The sequence below is a fragment of the Choloepus didactylus genome, chromosome 4 (genome assembly GCF_015220235.1).
Source record: "Choloepus didactylus isolate mChoDid1 chromosome 4, mChoDid1.pri, whole genome shotgun sequence".
Classification (NCBI taxonomy): Eukaryota; Metazoa; Chordata; class Mammalia; order Pilosa; family Megalonychidae; genus Choloepus; species Choloepus didactylus.
The window spans coordinates 114,691,593-114,712,409 of NC_051310.1; the positions used below are offsets into that span (position 1 = coordinate 114,691,593).

General features: G+C 38.5%; 1 protein-coding gene across 3 annotated transcripts in view; it reads right to left on the bottom strand.

The window, feature by feature from the left end:
• The window catches only part of TRIP4 (thyroid hormone receptor interactor 4), a 98,003-nt gene that overhangs the window by 5,791 nt on the left and 71,395 nt on the right, over window positions 1-20,817 (bottom strand). For 2 of the 3 annotated variants that reach the window (XM_037833718.1, XM_037833719.1), the window contains one exon: window positions 2,500-2,602. In XM_037833718.1, coding sequence (XP_037689646.1) covers window positions 2,500-2,602 — 103 coding nt within the window. Of the gene's footprint in view, window positions 1-731; window positions 823-2,499; window positions 2,603-20,817 lie in introns of all 3 variants that reach the window. The other variant, XR_005216445.1, reaches the window with a different exon arrangement.

Genomic DNA, 20,817 nt, shown 5'->3' on the forward strand with positions numbered 1-20,817 from the left:
AACCTGTATATTCTACTATACTTAACATTTTTTTGCATTTCCTAATTTGAGCAGACACACAGCCAAGTGGTATCATATTGTACATTGCTCTTTTCAGAATTATTTAAATTTCAACAGTTACCCTCAGATCAAGCAAGTTCATTTGTATGTCCAAAAACATAAACAAATAAAAATAGATACCTTTAACATAAGGCATATAAATATACACACATACACGTGATACAACATGTAAATGGGCTGTATTCTCAAAGTTTATTTGCAAGTCAAAAGTTTGGAACTTGGAATACATTTCTCACAGAAAACAATTTAAGACACAGGGCTATAAGTGAAATAGATTATTAATATTAATACAATGGAACTTAACCACTTCCTGTAACAACATATTAAGGGACAAATATGATAAGCATTCCAAATTAAGAGCGAAGTATGTATTTTCCCTTATGGCACTGGAATTAAGAATTCTCCAGCTCTGAGATGGCTCTTATGGCCTCAGAGAAGAGAGTTCTGCCAGAGTGGAAGGCTTTTAGAGATGGTAAGGAGGAATTAAGGATAAAGGAACAAGGAGTTAACAGAATAAAAACTTCACATCAGACTAACCTCCCAGGTAGGCTGGCTCCCTCTCAATAAATTTTTTTTCCCCGAGACACATAGGGATTGGCTGCTCTCTTCTCTCTCTTTTTATTTTTGCTACTTGTTGTTTTTGACCAAATGTTTCACTTTATGTGACCTACCATGGAAGAAGCTGCAATCTCACAATTTCTCTCCAGCCCTGCTATTCTTGAAGCAAGCCCACAGCCCATTTTGGTTCTTGAAAGATTTTAACTATCAGCAACAATGGGGAAAAGAAAGGTCATTAAAGCCTTCTCTTAAGAGCATCACTCCCCAACAGACAGCCCCACTCCCTGACCCCCCATTTAAACCTTATGGAGAAAAATGAAAGTCACATATACATGGAAGGTGGATCTCTGAGTAGAGAAGTACTGAAATAAAACATTTCAAAGACATATCTAAACTCTGTTTACATGAAACATTTTTCCACAGGAGATTAAACAGCAGATGAAAATCAAGATAGGGGAGGAAGTTAAGGAAAGGGAGCTGGGACTAAAGATCAAACAACAGTGGGTCTGGGAGAAAAGACCTACCACCCTTTCTTCCTACCACCAGTGTTGTCACCAGTGCCTTGAATAAAGTGAGAATGGAATGGAGTAGGAAGGGGTAGGACGCTACAATCAAGAAAGAGGAAGAAGAAAAGGTGGAATTTTAAAGAGTGGAGGAAACATTTCCAGGACTACCCGGCCACCAGCTGAGATATAATCTGAGGTAAATAATTTATGAAAGTCAAAGGCAACCTATGTTCACACATTTTCTGATCTGTAAGAATCTCAGAAACATATGTCTTATAAATCATTAATGTTGCCTGAATTCTGCATTGAGTAGACATTAACCTAAATTCATACTCCAAGCATTCATTTTGTGACCAAAAGCAGTGTTACTTAAAGTGTAGCCAGCTGAACAGCAGAATCAATATCATCTGTGAGCAGGATCCAGGAACCTGTGTTTTAACAGTTCTCTGGTGATTTTTATTCTCATAACACTTTGAGAAGTACTTGTCTAGAAAATAGGCTTATGAAATGGCAAGTTGGTCCCCAAGATACAGGGTGAGGTAGAATCGTGCATAGCTGAAGACAATGCCTACCCCAGAATTACCTCAATTCACACAATGGGAAAGCAGTGACACAGAGGCATAGAATGGTAACTGAGATGAGCAAATGGGAGAGTCACTGATGTTTTTAAAAGGAAGTTAGGCAGGGAGGCCCCACCATATGTTTTTTGAGATTGTTTTGAAATACAAGAGTCTGCTACAGGACTAGACAGAGCAAGAGAAGCTGGGACTTGAAGAAGAGTTGGAAGTTGAAAGATTAGTCAACAAGCACTTCCTGAGAAGTGAATATGCAGAGGGTATTATAAATCATAAATATATAATAGCAAAAGTTACAAAGAAATCATCAAGAGGTTTTAAAAAGAGGATGAAAAGAAAGAGGGTTAAGGGCAGAGCGCTAGGAATCAAAAAAGGGAAATGTGGAAGTGATGCTTCCAAAATAGACAATGAAAGAGTGATAAAAAGTTAAGTCTCATTCTTAGATTGGATGGATAAATGACAATGTCACCACTGGCATTGGCTTACTATTTCTTTTAATGAGCAGTACAGTGGGATAAATCATACCCTTTTGGCTGAAAAATAGCATTTTAATGTAATGGGGCTCTAAATGAAGTTTAGAGTGATTCACTAGCATGCCAATAATTGAGGATCAAGGTACACTTTTGGAGAGGCTATACTGTATATAACGTAACACCGAAGTTACTGATAAAAAATAATCATATTAATCCTCCAACACTAGGGATGTCATAGAGCAGGGTAAAAGGAGATAATTCTTAAAACTCTAAACAAGTGAGATGCAAAACAAAAAGAAAGAAAATTATACCATCAAAGTGACTTACAGATTTTTGGATTTCCTTTAACAGGAAACTTCACGATCATTTCCTGGGGATTTGTGCAGATAAAAACAAACGGAGAATCAGATTCTTGACTGATGTCTGGATACTGCAAAATATAAAAATAAAACTCTCAGGTTAGTTGGGACAAATTATGAATTTCAAAAAGATCAAAGGATGTCCCAGATTTCACCTCAGTGTTCTGATGCTAGTACTCTCCATTTCACAGTCAGGTAAAGAGGATTATGCTCAACAAGCAAGAACAAACTGTCATCTTTCACCAGGTCTTAGCTAGTATTGCTACATAGTTTATTGGCTGCTACATCAGACTTCCTGTAATGAGAACAATTTCATAAAAAACAGATGCCTGACATCCTCCCAGAAGAAAACTCAAAGTTGACTATTCTTTTAATGCAAGTGATTGTGAGTCAGGAGATTCAAGGGTCTCTTTCAGAAACACTGGGCACTCCTCCTCCCACAAGGTTCAACTCAAGTGACACACTGGAAAGACTAAACAAATACAAAACATTTGTAGAAATTCTGCCAGAAACAGTAAACAGAACCCTTCTCTCACATGAAAAAGCTGTTTTCTGGATGCATTCCAAGCTTATTTAGGGTGAAAAGGTAATTTGTAGAGCAATTCTGCAAATTATTTATATGACTTCTTTGGATCTCTTATTACAAAACAAATCTGTATGAAAACTTAAGGCTTATTCCTCTGCAAAGAACCTAAGTAAGACTCCACTGGCCACACAATTATAATTTAAGAAACAACTGTGGATGCGGGTTAGCAGAAAACACCCTCTAGCAATGCCTGACTGATCTGATAGTTCATTATTTCCTATCTTAGGATGTCTTGTATTTAAATGTTCAACAAATATGAGTCATGGGCATCTGGGTCAGACTTCATTACCAGAAGAGCCTTTCTCCTAGCAACTACCATCAAATAGTTTGGAATTATTTTCCACTGTATTTACTGCTAAGATATGTCCCCTAAAAAGTTAAGCCTTTAAAATAGAAACAGAGGTTTCAGCAAAATGAGTAAGAAAATTCAAACTTCTCTATAACTGGTGGAAGCATAGATAAAGTTTTTCTCTGACCATTCTGTTCTATGTGATAAGTAATGCTGTAGGGAAAACAGCAGCTTTTGGTCTGCCGACATACCAGGCTTTCAGTGTGGAACAGGTGTAGCATGTACTTTGATAAAACATAAGCTTCATATTATCAGCCACAATCATATTCATAGGCAGGGTCAAAACGATCACAGTGGAAAAGAAAGACTAAAGATGGGAAGGTAAACCCTCTTCTTTCTCTACTCCTGGATCTTTAGAACTCAAAGAAAAGCACAGTTCAGCTGTGATTGCTGGATTTCAGAAGGGAGTGAGCTCTGCACAAGACTCATGCTGAGGTACTTTGGCACAAATAAGACCAGAGGCTGCCATCAAGATCTTGAAATCTAATTCTACAGAGGCCAAAAACAGCAGCAGTCATAATTACTGTCTCTTCAATTTTCCTGCTCTTTCTTCTATGTGGCCTAGAGAGCACTGAGGCAAAGGACACTGCTGCCAGGAGGACTCCACAGTTCTGCTCTTCCAAAACTGCAAGCCATTTCAACCATTCTTTCCGTTTTCTTTTGCAACAGAAATTCTTCCCTCTCTTCTGGATCAATTCCATTAGCACACAAACTCTCTGTAATGTCTCCCATGAAACAAACAAACAAACAAAACCCAAAAACTCCACTCGTGATCCCATGTCCTCCTCCAGCTCCAGTGCTTCATTTCTCAGATCTCTTTTACAACAAAATTAATCAAAAGATTATTTATACTCCTTGTCTCCAATTCCTATCCTTCTATTTTTTTCTTGAATTCACTATAAACAGGCTTTCACTCCCATCACTCCACCAAAACTATTCATGTAAAGGTCACCTACTGACTTCCATGCCGCTAAATCAAATGGTCAGTGCTCAGTTCTCATCCTTACTTATCTATCTGTATAACTTGTCAGAATTAATCTCTCCCTCCTTGAACACATTCCTCACTTGGCTTCTAGGATACCATTCTCTTCCTGGTTTTGCTACTTTACTGGCTGCTCCTTATCTACCCAGCCTTTAAATGTTCAAGTGCTGCAGGGGTCAAGTTTCAGACCTCTCTTCTCTCTACATTCACAACCTTGGTGATCTCCTTTGGCCTCAGAGTTAAAAAATCCATCTTATGCTAAGCAATCTCAAATTTGTATCTTCAGCCTGAACGACTTCTCTAAATTCCTGGTTTGCACATGTATTTTCCCACTCAATATATACACTTGGATGTTTAATAGGTATAATATATAAAAAATAAAGGTCCTAAATTTCCTTTCCAAACTTGCTTCTCTCATTCATATGCATTTCAATAAATGGTTATTTCATCCTTCCAGTTGTTTAGGTAAAAAAATCCCATGGTCAACCCACTGGTAAATCATGTCAGCTCTGCCTCAAAATATATCTAATATCTAACCACTTCTTAAGATGTCCTTAAGGTTACTTCCCTGTACCAAGTCATCATGATGTCTCCATGGATTATGGCAATAACCTCCTAACTGGTGGCTCTGTTTTTGCTCTTAACTTCTCTCTTGTCTATTCTCAAAACAGCAGCCAGAGTTATCTTTTTAAAATCATCAGATCATGTCACTCTTCTGCTTAAAACTCTCCAAAGGCTTTTCATGTCAGTTAGAATAAAAGTGTAACTCCTTATCATGGCCTACAAGACCTTAGACAATCTGGCTCCCCATTTCCTCTCTGACACCTTCCGCTTTTACTCTCCCCCACTTTCCCTCCACTCCAGACACACTGATATCTTTGAAGTTCCTGCTTCTAGATCTTTGCACTTGCTTGTTCCCTCTTCCTGGACTGCTTTACTCCCTAGATATCCACGTGACTTCCTTTCTTCCTTTAGGACTCTGTTCAAATGTCAGCTTTGTAGTGCGACTTCTCTGATCACCTTATTTAAAAATGTGAACCAATCTCCCAACAAACCTGGGACACTTAATTCTCCTCTCCTACCTCATTTTATTCCATAGCATTTACCATCATCTGATACTATATAATTTACTTATTATTATTTTTTTAATTTAGTCTCCCTCTTCTAGGATGAAAGTTTCAAGAGGGCAGGGATTTTTGTGTTTTGTTTACTGCTATAATCTCAACATCAAGAACCATACCTGACACATAGACAGCATTCAATAAATATATGTTGAATGAAAGAACAAGGAAGTTAGCAACTTGTGCATTACAGTTATCTTAATCACGCTGAATATGCACATGCTGAGAACTGGACACTCTTAGGACTATAACTCTGGATAAAAGCAGATGCTCTTCTGTAATCTATTATTCCTCAAGCTAAATGAACACTTTCATGTCTTGGCAAGTGGCCAGTATGGCCCTATATATATTAATAGAGTAAGCAAAAATCAAGTAATGGGAAAAATTGGGAAAACTGAATAAATGAAATTACATAAGAGGTCCCTTAGACCCTCTTTGTGCCTCAAAATAATGATAAATATTAAAATCAACTTTCCCACTGTATCTCTCAAGTTCCATGTGAACATCCCTTTTCCAAGTCTACCACTGAACTTCAGGGGGCTTACAAGAAACAGAGGTTAAAAGCAAACCAGTATGGAAGAAATAAAGAAAGGTAAGGCTTATGCATTGGGAGAAAGGATTATTTTCCATGGTAAAAAGGATTGTTTTTCATGTGTTGAAGCAGTTTGCTTGACAGAGCCTCAGCTCTCCCCCAAAAGTACAATCTGTGAAACTGGAACATGGACACTAAGGACCATATTACACACTAACAAATCAGGGGCCTATAAGAAAGGGATTTTTGGTCTGAGAGTCAAAAGACTAAAATGCAGGTGACCCAGAGAAAAAGCAAAAGAATAGAAAGGAGTTGAAGCCTGCATTTGTGAAAAATGTGGAAAAGCTCTATATGTCATTCCCAATTTAGAGAGGATGCTGGATTAAGGGTCTCTGTCACCGAGATAACACAATAAACAGGTTCTAAGATTAGGCATCTCAAAGCAACCACTGAAATCTGGTAAAAGAGTCCTTAGGAAGTTGTTGCTGTTCTTGCCTCAGTGAGCTTCCTATCATCTGGTTTCCAGCCAAACAAGCGGAGGAGGTGGGCCCACTCTTCTTTTTTGCTTCATAAGTTTCATAGCTGTCTAACATAACAGGTAATTAACTACTGAAGAGCCATTTTCTTCTTCTTCTCTCCAGAGAGAAATTGTTCACTCACTATCTAGATAACATTTCTTTTGCCATTTCCATAAGAGAAAAAAAATTAGTTTTTGGCAACTGCTACTGACTCAGAGCCAAGTATGCATTTTTACTGACTCTGCAAGCCTCCACTTAGTTCTTGCATTGAAATGATCAGTAACTCCTAAACTATGTCACTCTTCACAACAAATACCCAGATGACCTATAAATCTTATACCTGTCACTACAGGATTAACAGCTAAAGTAAACAGTCAAGAAAGAACTTATTGACAAGGACATATTTGCTGTAGGTTTTCCTGGTTTGGACTTCGGAGAACTAGAGAGGACATGAAATCAGGCTCTGAAATCTAGTTAGCCGAAAATAAACTACAAGAAGACTGAAATAACTCAGAAAGAGAGAAGAAAATGAGTCTGGTAAAGAGGCCACAGGCACAACAGATCCAAAGAAGCAAATCCTGAAAACAACTATGTTCTCTGATAAATAAATAGTTATCATTTACATTTTCCTTCAAAGGAATTCAAGGTGTTCACAGTGTAACTAGCACCTCAGGCTCCACTATATTGGAAGATAAAAGTTTTCTCACATCAGAGTAACAAACTGATGATGATACTTTGACCAGATAACTACTCTATGTTTGACTAGGTTTGGATAAATATCACACCATCTGGCCCAGAGTGAGACAGCTGAACTCCCATCTACCAGTAGTACCCAAATCAAGTCATGGGTCCAGTATCAAAGAAAGGGACTTCCAGATGAATGCTATAGAGACAATTCACATATGCTCTAGGTAAAGAGAGTAAGGGATGAAAGATATGTAGCTTATGAGTCCCATAGCCATTTGTGGAAGAAGATACGGTGGCAGCCACATAATTTTGGTCTCCTTGGTCCCATCCTACTTACAATAAAATTCTCACTGTGGTTTTCTGCACCATTTGGAATCCTATCCTGAAACCTACAACCTCTGAAAGAACCCAAGCAAGTTTATTTTCTCCAAAATTAACCAGTTTTTCTGGCCTGACTCTTCAAGGCCTACCTTGGAATCACCCATTCACCATTATATTTGGTCTTAACTTTCAATATAGCAAGCTTTCACTCCAATTTAAATCAGTGAGAACCAAAAGAAAATTTTTCTTAATTTAAGAAACTAGATTGGGAGGCCCTCAACCATTGAAGTCTACTCTGGGACTAATACCTCAGGATGCTGAAGCTTCAATTCCTCTTAAGGGCTGTGCAAATTTTAGATTTTAGTCTCCGAATGGTTGATTTAACTCAATTAAGAGCAGCTATTCTGAAGCAGAGCTCATGAGGAGCATTCTTTAATTTCACTTGACATGACAATGTAAGATCATTATCTAGCAATCTGGTGGTGTTAATATCAACAATACTCCTTTATCAAGTAACATTTGTGTTTTAGAACAAAACAGATTAAATAAAAATTTAAAAACTGTCCTAGAAATTGGAACTCTTATTCGTTGCTGGTGGGAATGTATAATGGTATAGCCACTGAGGAAGAAAGTTGGGCAGTTTCTCAGAAAACCAGATATTGAATTACCCTATGATCCAGCAATTCCGCTTCTCGGTATATAGCCAGAAGATCTGATGGCAGTGACATGAACAGACATTTGTACACCACTGTTCATAGCAGCATTGTTCATGATTGCCAAGAGATGGAAACAGTTCAAGTGTCCTTCAACAGACAAGTGGATAAACAAAATGTGGCATATATATACAATGGAATACTATACAGTCAGCAGTAAGAAGGAACAAGGTCCTGAAACATATGGCAACATGGATGAACCTTGAAGATGTAATGCGGAGTGAAATAAGTCAGACACAAAAGGAGAGATATTGTATGTTACCACTTCTATGAACTCTGAACTATGTAAAATCAATGTCTTATAATGTAGAATATTGGGGACCTAATGATAGACAGAAGCTAGTGAGGGGGAATGATAACCTAGTATGTTCAGATATGTTAATGATGCTGAACTCAAAGGTATGGTAATGGATAGGAGTGATGATTGTTAATGATATTTTAAGTATTAGAGCTGTATTGAAGATGAATAGGATTGAAAGGGGTTGTTTAAAGGCAGGTTTCCCACAGATCAGTACCACAAATATAGATGAGGGCTTGCATGATATACTTCTAAGGAATGGTAATAACACAGAGAGTTGTAAACAGAAGAGTATATAGGAAAAATCTACTTTTTGCATACTAGGGACTGTAATTAATAGGTCTACCACACAAATATCAGGACAAATAATTAAGGGCTAACAAGTGCTGTGAGGTGTTTTGGGTCATGAGAATTGCTGAAAATGGAGAGTGATGAGGATTGTACAACTAAATGATGATAATGTGAGATATGGGTGGATTATCGTGGACATAACATATGCTTTGTGAACTCAGGAATCCCATACTTTTTTTTTTCCTTATTTTTTTTAAATTCAATTTTATTGAGATATATTCACATACCATGCAGTCATAACAAAGCGTACATTAAATTGTTCACAGTACCATTATATAGTTGTGTGTCCATCACCAAAATTAATTTTTGAACATTTTCATTACCACACACACAAAAATAATAAGAATAAAAATTAAAGTGAAAAAGAACAGTTAAAGTAAATAAGAACATTGGATGCCTTTTATTTTGCCCCCATTTTTCTACTCATCCATCCATACGCTGGACAAAGGGGAGTGTAGTCCATATGGCTTTCCCAATCACACTGTCACCACTCAAAAGCTACATTTTTATACAATCATCTTCAAGATTCAAGGGTTCTGGGTTGTAGTTTGATAGTTTCAGGTATTTACTGCTAGCTATTTCAATTAGAACTTAAAAAGGGTTATCTATATTGTGCCTAAGAGTACCCACCAGAGTGACCTCTCGGTTCCTTTCGGAATCTCTCAGCCACTGAAGCTTATTTCATTTCGTTTCACATCTCCCTTTTGGTCAAGAACATGTTTTCCATCCCACGATGTCAGGTCTAGATTCCTCTTCGGGAGTCATATTCCATGTTGCCGGGAGATTTACACCCCTGGGTGTCAGATCCCACGTAGGGGGGCGGCCAGTGATTTCACCTGCCAAGTTGGCTTAGCTAGAGAGAGAGCCACATCTGAACAACAAAAAGGCATTCAGGAGGAGACCTTTAGGCACAACTATAGGCAGGCCTAGCCTCTCCTTTGCAGCAACAGTCTTCCCAAGGGCAAGTCCCATGGTAGAGGGCTCAGCCCATCAAACCACCAGTCCCCTATGTCTGTGAGCACATCAGCAACCATCGAGGTTGAACCCCCTACTTTATAAGTCAAGCGCTCAATCTTAAGACCTGCTTGGGTAAAACTTACGGTTGTTAAGGGGAGGCTAAGCTCATCTATAATTATGCCTAGGAGTCACCTCCAGAGAATGTCTTTTGTTGCTCAAATGTGGACTTTCTCTCTCTAAGCCTAACTCTGCAAATAAATTCATCACTCTCCCTGCCCCAACGTGGGATAAGACCTCCAAGATGAATGAGGTGATGTGGGACATGGGTTCTGAGAATGAGCCTGACCCTTCCATCAAGGGACAGAGAATGCCTTTTGACCAAAAGGGGGAAAAGAAAGGCAATAAAATAAGGTTTCAGTGACTAAGAGAATTCAAATAGACTAAAGAGGCTGTCCTAGATGTTACTCCTATGCAAGCTTCACCTAGATATGCCAAATGACCACAGTATAAGCGTAAGTCAATAGCAGTCCCGAAAGCCTTAAAGAATACCCAGATCCCTATCTGAAACTCTATAAAAGTTTCACTCACTAAGTTTATTCTTCAGAAACTTAAATTTCTCAGAGAACTCCTATGCCAGCTAAGTCCCAAAACCCAGAGGCAATAGCTTCTTCAAGAACAAGATGTGTCCTTCAAGGACCAGATGTGTCCCCTTTTCCCATTATGTCAACACCCCTTCTCAACATGAACAAGTTAGGGTGGTCACTGCCAAAACATCCCTGAAGATTGGGAAAATGATTAAACTAGAAGAAGGGGTAGCAACAGACAAGATGGAATTTAACAATGGATTATGAATACTGAATCTCTACATAATTTTCTTTCTCTTAGTTGCTAGGGTTTTGGAACAGCTAGAAGGAAAGAAATGAAATGGTGGAACTGTAACCCATAGCATCCTTTGAAATTTGTTCTATAGCTACTTGTTAAATTGTAATTTGAAAGCTATCACCTTTTTGTATGTATGTTACATTTCACAATAAGGAAATAACTGAAATTTTGGTACTTTTACTCATAACAACATTGGAAATTTCTTATATAACTACTTGTTAAATTATACTTTGAAAGGTATTAACTTTTTTTGTATATCTGTTATATTTCACAATGAGGAAGTGACAAACTGTGGAACTGTGACCTATGATATTCTTTGAAATTTGCTCTCTGCTTGTTAAATTGCACTTGGAGAGCTATCAATTCTATGTATATATGTTATATTCTACAACAACAAAAAAAATACGGGGGAAAAAAAAGAGTCTGTTTCCCCAACCCTTGAATATGGGCTGGCTCTGTGATTTGCTTTGACCAACATAATGTAATGGAAGTGTTGTGCCAGTTTTAAGCTTAGGCCGTAAGAAGGCTTGCAGCTTCTGCCTGCTTGTTTGGATCCCTGCCCATGGGCAGTGTGAGCAAGCCCCAGGGCTGCCTGATGGAGGACAAGAGACTGTGGAACAAAGATGAGTCAGCCGAGACCCTGTTAGACGAGCCAGCACCAGTCCAAGTCACCAGTTGACTGCAGACACATGAGTGAGCCCTGCTGAGTCCAGAAGAACCACCGAACTCTGAGCTAAAGAAAGAGGAGTTAAATAAATGGTTGCTGTTTTAGAAAACAAAAAACAAAAAACTGTCCTAATGAAAATCACAGAAAACTTTCATGGTGATCAGAGACTACAGATCATCTCTCCTTTACTGCTATAATATAGGTTTCCTTTGCCACAGCTCATTTATTTTATAAAGTCATTTACCTTAAAAGAACATTTTCATCTTTTGTATACCCCTACTCACCTACTCACCACAGCCAGAAACCCAAGTTCATCCTAGACTTCTCTTTTCCTCTCATCCTTTATATTCAATCAACTACTGTAGACTTTAGTTCCTAAACATTTCTATTATCTGCTCCTTTCTCTTCCACTCAACTGCCCCAGCATTGCTGCAGGCCTTCATCATGCTTTACGTGGACAACCAGGAAAATTTCCTAAATCACCTCCCTAATTTCAGGCTTGCTCCAATCAATCCATCTTTCATACTGCTACCAGGACAATCTTTCTAAAATGCACATCTCATTCAATCACTTCCCTGGTTGCTTTCAGAATACAATTTAAATTCCTTCACATGGCATTTTCAAACACCTACCATTGTCTGCCTCTAAATTTATGGTCACAACCATCTATAATGGCTGGGTCCCTGGGAGGGGTGATTTTTCAAGGATGCTGCAGAACTATGTGCCAGGCTACATGCTAGGGCACTGGAGAGACAAAGACGAAAGAGACATAGATGGCAACCTAAAAGAAATACATGTGAATGTATAGTTACCAGGAAAAAAAAAAGAAAGTGAAAAATGCAATAAACAGAAGTATGAATACAGTAGCCCAAAGAAGGAAGTGATTAATCATGTCTTAGAGAAAATGGACTGGGATCTGGGAAGACTTTACAAAGAGAGTGACATCTAAGCTGTTTTAAGGGATGAATTGGAACTCTCCTGGGGAACAACACCATGGAGACATGATATAGAATGGCATATTGAGGAAGATATCAGTTCTGCTTTCTTCAGGACTTATCATTTTTTAAAAAGTTTCCCCAGTCCTTTCCACCTCAACTCCAGCCAAGCTGAATTAGTTCACTTCACTGTGCACTCCTTTATTCATATGATAATTATAATTGGATTTTCTTGTCTTGATCTCTCCCAATAGACTTAAAGATCTAGAGAGCATGGACTGTCCTGTTAAAACTCTGGGTCCTTGATACATGCCAAAGTAATATGGACAGAGAATAAAAATATATTTGCAGGGACCCCTGAGGAACTGGGGAAAAAATGCAGAAATGCTGGATTTTCCCACCTGGGTTATTACTGATATTCTCACAAACACTGAGGACTAACAATTTAGTAGGCTGAGCCCTCAATCTTGGGGCTTACCCTTATGAAGCTTGTTACTGCAAAGGAGAGGCCAAGCCTACTTATAATTGTGCCTAAGAGTCTCCCCCAGAGAACCTCTTTCTTGCTCAGATGTGGCCCCTTTCTTTCTCTAAGTCCACAGGGCAAGTGAACTCACTGCCCTCCCCACTACATGGGACATGACTCCCGGGGATAAGCCTGGACCCTGCATCATGGGATTTAGAAAATCTTGACAAAAGGGGGAAGTGAAATGATACAAAATAAAGTTTCAGTAAATGCGAGATTTCAAATGCAGACGTCACCCTAGAGGGCATTCTTATGCACTATACAGATAACCCTTTTTAGTTTTTACTGGAATAGCTAGAAGGAAATACCTGAAACTATCAAACTCCAACCCAGTAGCCTTGATTCTTGAAGACAATTGCATAACTATGTAGCTTACATGGTGTGATTATGTGATTGTGAAAACATCGTGGCTCACACTCCCTTTATCCAGGGTATGGAAAGACGAGTAGAAAAATGGGGACAAAAACTAGATGAGAAATAGGGCAGGATGGGGGAGTGGAATGCTTTGAGTATCTTTTTTTACTTTCATATTTTTATTCTTATCGGAGTAAGGAAAATGTTCAAAAATTGGGGTGATGAATGTACAACTATATGATGGTACTGTGAACAGTTGATGGTACACTGCAGATGACTGTAGGGTATGTGAATATATCTCAATACAACTGAATTTAAAAGAAAAATAAAAAATAAAACAAAAACTTTGGGTTCTTGGTCTTTAGCACAGTGCCTGGCACATGACTGAAGGTCAACAAATACTTTCTGTATGTATGGTTATATATTATTCTGAACAATAAAATCTTAAATTAGGAGATAATTTGCCATCTGGTTCACTCAGTAGATTGGATGGCAAACCAAGAAGCCTTGAACAGATTTCATGAAGATAGCAAGGCTATCTTCTACATTAGGCAGACCACTTTCTCTCTCAAAGCCTCTGGTTTAGTGAGAGATAAAATAAAGATATCACATTAAGTGATTGATTCAGCATACGTAAAACCTCTTCCATCTATTCCTCTTCCTTTCCAGTTCCACTGCCATTATCCTAGAACTGGTTTTCATTATATCTCTTCCCTGTATTACAACTGCCTTCTCATTAGTCTTCTCAACTTGAGTCTCTCTCCCCTTCAATCTGTCTTCCACATTGCTGCCCAATTAGCTTTCCTCAAGCAAGGCTCTGATCATGTTATTCCCTACATAAAAATCTTAAGTGCACCCCTCCTCTTATCCCTTGACTGACTCTAGAAAAAGGTCCTCCTTCTGTAGCCTATCATTCAAAGTTATCTACTGTGCCAGTTTGAATGTATTGTGTCCCCCAAATGCCATTATCTTTGATGTAGTCTTGTGGCGCACACATTTTGGTGCTGATTAGATTTGCTTGGAATGTGCCCCACCCAGCTGTGGGTGATGACTCTGATGAGATATTCCCATGGAGGCATGACCCCACCCATTCAGGGTGGGCCTTGATCAGTGGAGCCATATAAATGAGCTGACTCAAAGAGAAGGAACTCAGTGCAGCTGTGAGTGACGTTTTGAAGAGGAGCAAGCTTGCTAAAGAGGAACGTCCTGGGAGAAAGCCATTTTGAAACCAGAACTTTGGAGCAGATGCCAGCCACATGCCTTCCCAGCTAACAAGAGGTTTTCCGGACGCCATTGGCCATCCTCCAGTGAAGGTACCCGATTACTGATTTGTTACCTTGGACACTTTATGGCCTTAAGACTGTGTAGCCAAATAAACCCTTTTTATAAAAGCCAATCCATCTCTGGTGTTTTGCATTCCACAGCATTAGCAAACTAGAACATCTACCATCTGACCATCTAACTAACTTTTCATTCTTGTTTGCCACTTGTTCCACTTTACCTACACTCTTCATTGAACAAAGTACTTTGTCATAGTCTACATTCAAGCCCCTAACTTTCCACCTCTGTGCCTCTGCTCATGTTATTCCCTCTCCTTAGAATATGCTTTTCTCCATCTAAAGAGGAATACTTAACAATAATTCCAACTCTACCATTTTACTGACTGACATTAAGCAATTTATTATAACTCTCTGAGCCTTAAATTTCCTCATCTTCAAAAGAGAGGTAATAATACCTTGCTTGGAATTGTTATGAAGATTAGAAAATTATATACATAATGAGCCTGGCACATAATAATTGATCAAAAAGTGATAGCTTTGATTATTTCTACATTTCAAGGCTAATTTAAAAGCTATCTAAATAAAGTCCTTTTTGTTCCAGCTGGAAGCATCTCTTCCCTCCCTTAAATTCCTCAGAGAAAGTCTTTACCTCTGTTAAGACAGTTATTGTCACTTTTTATTTTGTATTTGGTTGTTTACATACATAACTTATCTCCCTGGTGGTGTTTTAAACATTCTGAGGACAGAACCCAGAGCTAATTTACCTTTTGGTTTCAGTCAGTGTCTGGAATAGTGTCTGACTTACAGCAGGCTCTCAAATATTTATTGATGATTGAATACATAAGAAAATCTTAAGAATCATATGCTCATTTTCAGATGAAAAACTAAACATTAAATAATTTAGGTAAACATATGGAAAAGTGGCAATATTCCCCACTCCCACCCCCTCTCTTCAGGATAGGTCCAAAGAAAGCCCAATGCTTTCTGGGTTAAAAAAAAAAAAAAAAAAAAAAATGTAGACGGCTGTTCCTTAAATTACTTACAAGTGGTTACCTGACACCCAGGCTGCAAACAATTCTAATGACATACTGTTCTGACTTAGAAACTCTGATAAACGTTCTAGTCTTCATGTGAACTCTGAAGATACATCCCCTGTCTCATCCAAGTGAGCTGTGACTTTAAAGAAGTGACCGAAGTTAGACTAATTTTTGCTGACAGTTTCCCTCTTTGTTGGGTCTCAGATCCTCATGATCCCTTAGGAGCATACATTTTGAGGTCTGTGAATCAGCTGATTTTCCCAGTACAACAGAAAGGACATTTTCACATAATTTAAAAGAAAATTTGGAGACTTTGTATCTTCAAGGTCAATGTCTGTTTTGAATATTGAATATTCTTTCATTCCCTAATTTCCCACTTCTCAAACTCACAGAAAATCCATTGGTGATAGAAACAAATGATTTTCACATATGCAGTGATATCTGCAATCATCCTAAAGATCTGTGTTGTTTGGAATCTCTTCTAGAAGAAGGAATAAGCAATATTCTCTTAACTGGTGGAAGACTGCTATTCTACTGCTGATATCAATTACTGGATATAGGTACCCAGAAGAATTGCCTGTGCATAAATCCTTGAAGATAGGTTCTTGGCTGTTATAAAAACCATAAGATCAAATGGACTAAAGGGTCAGTAAGCTGGCAAAAAAGGAATGGACTCACTTCAGAAGAAATAGAATAATCAATGACCTTGGATATTTCAGACAAATCAGATTTGCTATTGAAGGTGGTGGTGGGGGGATATAAATAGCAAGTACAAACACAACACAGACACACAGAAACAAAAACCACGAACTCAACTTTGTGTTTGAAAACTTGTTAAGTCTAGAAAACTTTATAACCACAGCTGCTAATGGTTATGGATTTGGCAATCAAAATGTCTTTGTTTAAAAAAAAAGTTTTAACTGCCTTACTATTGAGGTTACAAACCACTGCCTTGATGCATTGTTGCAGTCAACATCCTCCCTGCTGTTTCTGAGAGCTTACATCTGCTGCTGGCAGATAAAATGTTGGCAAACAGCACTGGCTCCCTCCAGGGGAATACAAGAGAAGCTTTAACTAGATGGCTCTCATCTACCTTTCTTCCCTGAGTTGCACCCACAGCATTTTCTGTATCACTCCTGCCATTACTCAGGAGGGATGAGAGTCTAGTGGGTTTTTTTACTGTTATAAATCAGCCATGTCAGCTACACTAATCTTAGAAGATAAAATGAAGACAGGTTCTTAGCTTAGGGGAGATCATTTTAAGAACACATTTTAAAAGCCACTTATATAGTACAGTGCACTTGATTTTAAAACAACCACTAATCAAACCTTTTCTAGGTTTTTGTTTTGTTTTGTTTAAATGATCACACCAGGCCAAAAAAATAGTTAGTACTAATTACATTTTAACTTACCAAAGAGAAGCCAAGAATGTGAGGTCGGGAAGTAAATTACAGTATTTCTTAGCGAAAGGAAAAAGGAAGAAGATAGAAAAGTAAAAAGTGGTCCAAAGTCACTTAGGAGGTTATTTCAGTTAAAACAAAAATTAGTAGATCTACTGGTTTTCAAAGAAAATGCACTTCAGCTGAGTGATGAGAAATGGATGTGGAGATACAAAAAAAGAAGACACAGATTAGGAAATTGTTTCCTGGATGGTTTTTTCTCAATGTATGTACCTACAAGGATAAAGGAAAAACAAACATACTTAGCCTAGTACTTCCTAAACTGTATATACCACTGGATACCAGTTTTATAATCTGTAAATAGGCTGTGGTGAGTAGTGGTGATTTCATGGTCAAAAAGTTCTGGGAACACTACATATTATATCTACCTCTCAGAGAGATGCATATTAGCATATTAAGATTTCTGAGAAGTTCTACATTAAACAACATGTTAACTTTGTTTGAACCAAATGTATTAGCCCATAGAACCGTTTTTTGTTTTTTCAGAGAATATTTATGTCATAAGATAGTTTGGGACATTCTAGTCTAGGGCTATTATTCCTAAACCCCCACATCTCTTCTTCTGAAATAAGAATGAGGCAAGTGTAACAACTCACAACCACATTTCTTATGTCATAGAACTCGAGCTCAAATAAAGACAGGTAGAGTACCAGAGGTGGTATAGATATTTTCCAAGAGGCAGATAAATATCAAAGCTACAACTTTTAAAAGTGGTAAGATCCTTTTATTTTTCCATCTTTTGTTTTCTCTTTCTTTTTTTCTTTTTTCTCCTCTTCCTCTTTCTTTGTAGAAGAAATGGATTGTGGTGGTGAAAGCATAACTACGTGATTTTAACTATGTGATTATAATGCCATCGATTGTTTACTTAGGAGGGAATGTATGGTGTGTGAATAAAAATGTTTAAAAAATAAAAAGAGGGTTACAAGTGCTGGAGAAAATGTGGAAAGAGCAATGTACCCAATCACTGTTGGTGGGGAAATAGTATGGTGCAGCCTATCTGGAGGGCAGTGTGGTGGTTCCACAGGAAGCTAAGTATGGAGCTGCCATATGGTCCTGCAACCTTGTTACTGGGTATATACTTGGAAGAACTGAGAGCAGGGACATGAATGGACATTTGCACACTGGTGATTATGGTGGCAGCATTCATGTTTTACAATGGATGGAGGTGGCCTAAGGGTACACTGACTGATGAACAGAATGGCGAACTGTGGTGTATACATACAATGGAATATTGGGCAGTGTGCTGGTTTGTATATTATGTCCCGCAGAAAAAGTCATATTCTTTAAGGCAGTCTTGTGGGGGCAGATGTATTAGTGTTGATTAACTTGGAACCTTTGGATTAGGTTGTTTCCATGGAGATATGACCCATCCAACTGTAGGTGAAAATCCTAATCAGATAATTTCCATGGAGGCATGGCCCTGCCCATTTAGCGTGGCCCTTGATTAGTTCACTGGAGCCCTATAAAAGCTCAGACAGAAGGCGCTCACTGCTAGCTGCAGCTGAGGGACACATTTTGAAGACGGCCATTCAAGGCCATTTTGAAACACAACCTGGGAGCACGCAGATGGCAGCCACGTACCTTTCAGCTAACAGAGGTTTTCCGGACGTCATTGGCTATCCTTCAGTGAAGGTGCCCTGTTGTTGATGCCTTACTTTGGACACTTTATGGCCTTAAGATTGTAACTTTGTAACCAAATAAACCCCTTTTATAAAAGCCAACCCGTTTCTGGTATTTTGCAAATGGCAGCATTAGCAAACCAGAACAGGCGACTATAAGAAGGAATCAAGTTGTGAGGTATGCAACTAGGTGAATGGACCTTGAGGACAGTATGTTGAGTGAAATAAACCAGAAATGAAAAGACAAACATTATAACGTCTCACTAATACGGACTACGTATAATCTGCAAACTCTGAGAATTAAATCTGAGAGCATAGGTTGTCAGGGGAAGGCTTATGGTAAAGGTTCCTAGACTGTAAGTTCTTACAGCAGTTACCTCTATTCCTGAGTTGTAATGGTTATTTGTAAATTCTGAGATGCTGAGTTCTTTGTGTATAACCTGGTTGGTCCCTGAAACTTTGGGTATCTGTGTAAAACCTGAGATTCAGAGCCAGAGTTCGACAGCTAAGAATGTCAGTATTACTCCATACAGCAAATGTTAAAGAGGCCGAGAAAAGAATTAAACTTCAATTAGAGATATGAACAAAATGGAACTGCTTAGAACTAAGGTAAATCAGACTAAAGGGTAAAGGATGATCTTGACAGTGTTTTTTTTTTCTTTTTCTTTTTTTATCTTCATTTTATTGAGATATATTCACATACCACGCAGTCATACAAAACAAATCGTACATTCGACTGTTCACAGTACCATTACATAGTTGTACATTCATCACCTAAATCAATCCCTGACACCTTCATTAGCACACACACAAAAATAACAATAATAATAATTAAAGTGAAAAAGAGCAATTGAAGTAAAAAAGAACACAGGGTACCTTTGTCTGTCTGTCTGTTTCCTTCCCCTATTTTTCTACTCATCCATCCATAAACTAGACAAAGTGGAGTGTGGGCCTTATGGCTTTCCCAATCCCATTGTCACCCTTCATAAGCTACATTTTTATACAATTGTCTTCGAGATTCATGGGTTCTGGGTTGTAGTTTGATAGTTTCAGGTATCTACCACCAGCTACCCCAATTCTTTAGAACCTAAAAAGGGTTGTCTAAATCGTGCGTAAGAGTGCCCACCAGAGTGACCTCTCGGCTCCTTTTGGAATCTCTCTGCCGCTGAAGCTTATTTCATTTCCTTTCACATCCTCCTTTTGGTCAAGAAGATGTTCTCCGTCCCACGATGCCGGGTCTACATTCCTCCCCGGGAGTCATTTTCCACATTGCCAGGGAGATTCACTCCCCTGGGTGTCTGATCCCACGTAGCGGGGAGGGCAGTGATTTCACCTTTCAAGTTGGCTTAGCTAGAGAGAGAGGGCCACATCTGAGCAACAAAGAGGCATTCGGGAGGAGGCTCTTAGGCACAATTATAGGGAGGCCTAGCCTCTCCTTTACAGCAACCGTCTTCCCAAGGGTAAAACCTATGGTAGAGGGCTCAACCCATCAAACCACCAGTCCCCTATGTCTGTGGTCATGTTAGGAACCTTCGAGGTGGGGTAGGGCAATACCCCTGCATTCTCCACAGGCTCCTCAAGGGGGCACTACATATTTTTTTCCTTTTTTTTTTTTTTTTTTTTTTTTTTTTTTTTTTAACTTTTTTTCTTCTTTAAATCAACTGTATGAAAAAAAAAAAATACAATAAAAGAACATTTCAAAGAGACCATAACACGGGAGTAAGAAAAAGACAACTAACCTAAGATAACTGCTTTACTTCCAACCTGTTCCTACTTTACCCCAAGAAACTTACATAATATAGCAATATTTCAGTGAACTTGTTCCTACTATATCCATCAGAAATTAACAGACCATAGTCATTCCTGGGCATCCCCAGAACGTTAAATAGCTTATCTGTTCTTGGATTATTGTTCCCCCTTCCTTAATTGCTCTCTATTGCTAGTTCCCCTACATTCTACATTATAAACCATTTGTTTTACATTTTTCAAAGTTCACATTAGTGGTAGCATATAATATTTCTCTTTTTCTGCCTAGCTTATTTTGCTTGGCATTACGTCTTCAAGGTTCATCCATGTTGTCATATGTTTCACAAGATAGTTCCTTCTTACTGCTG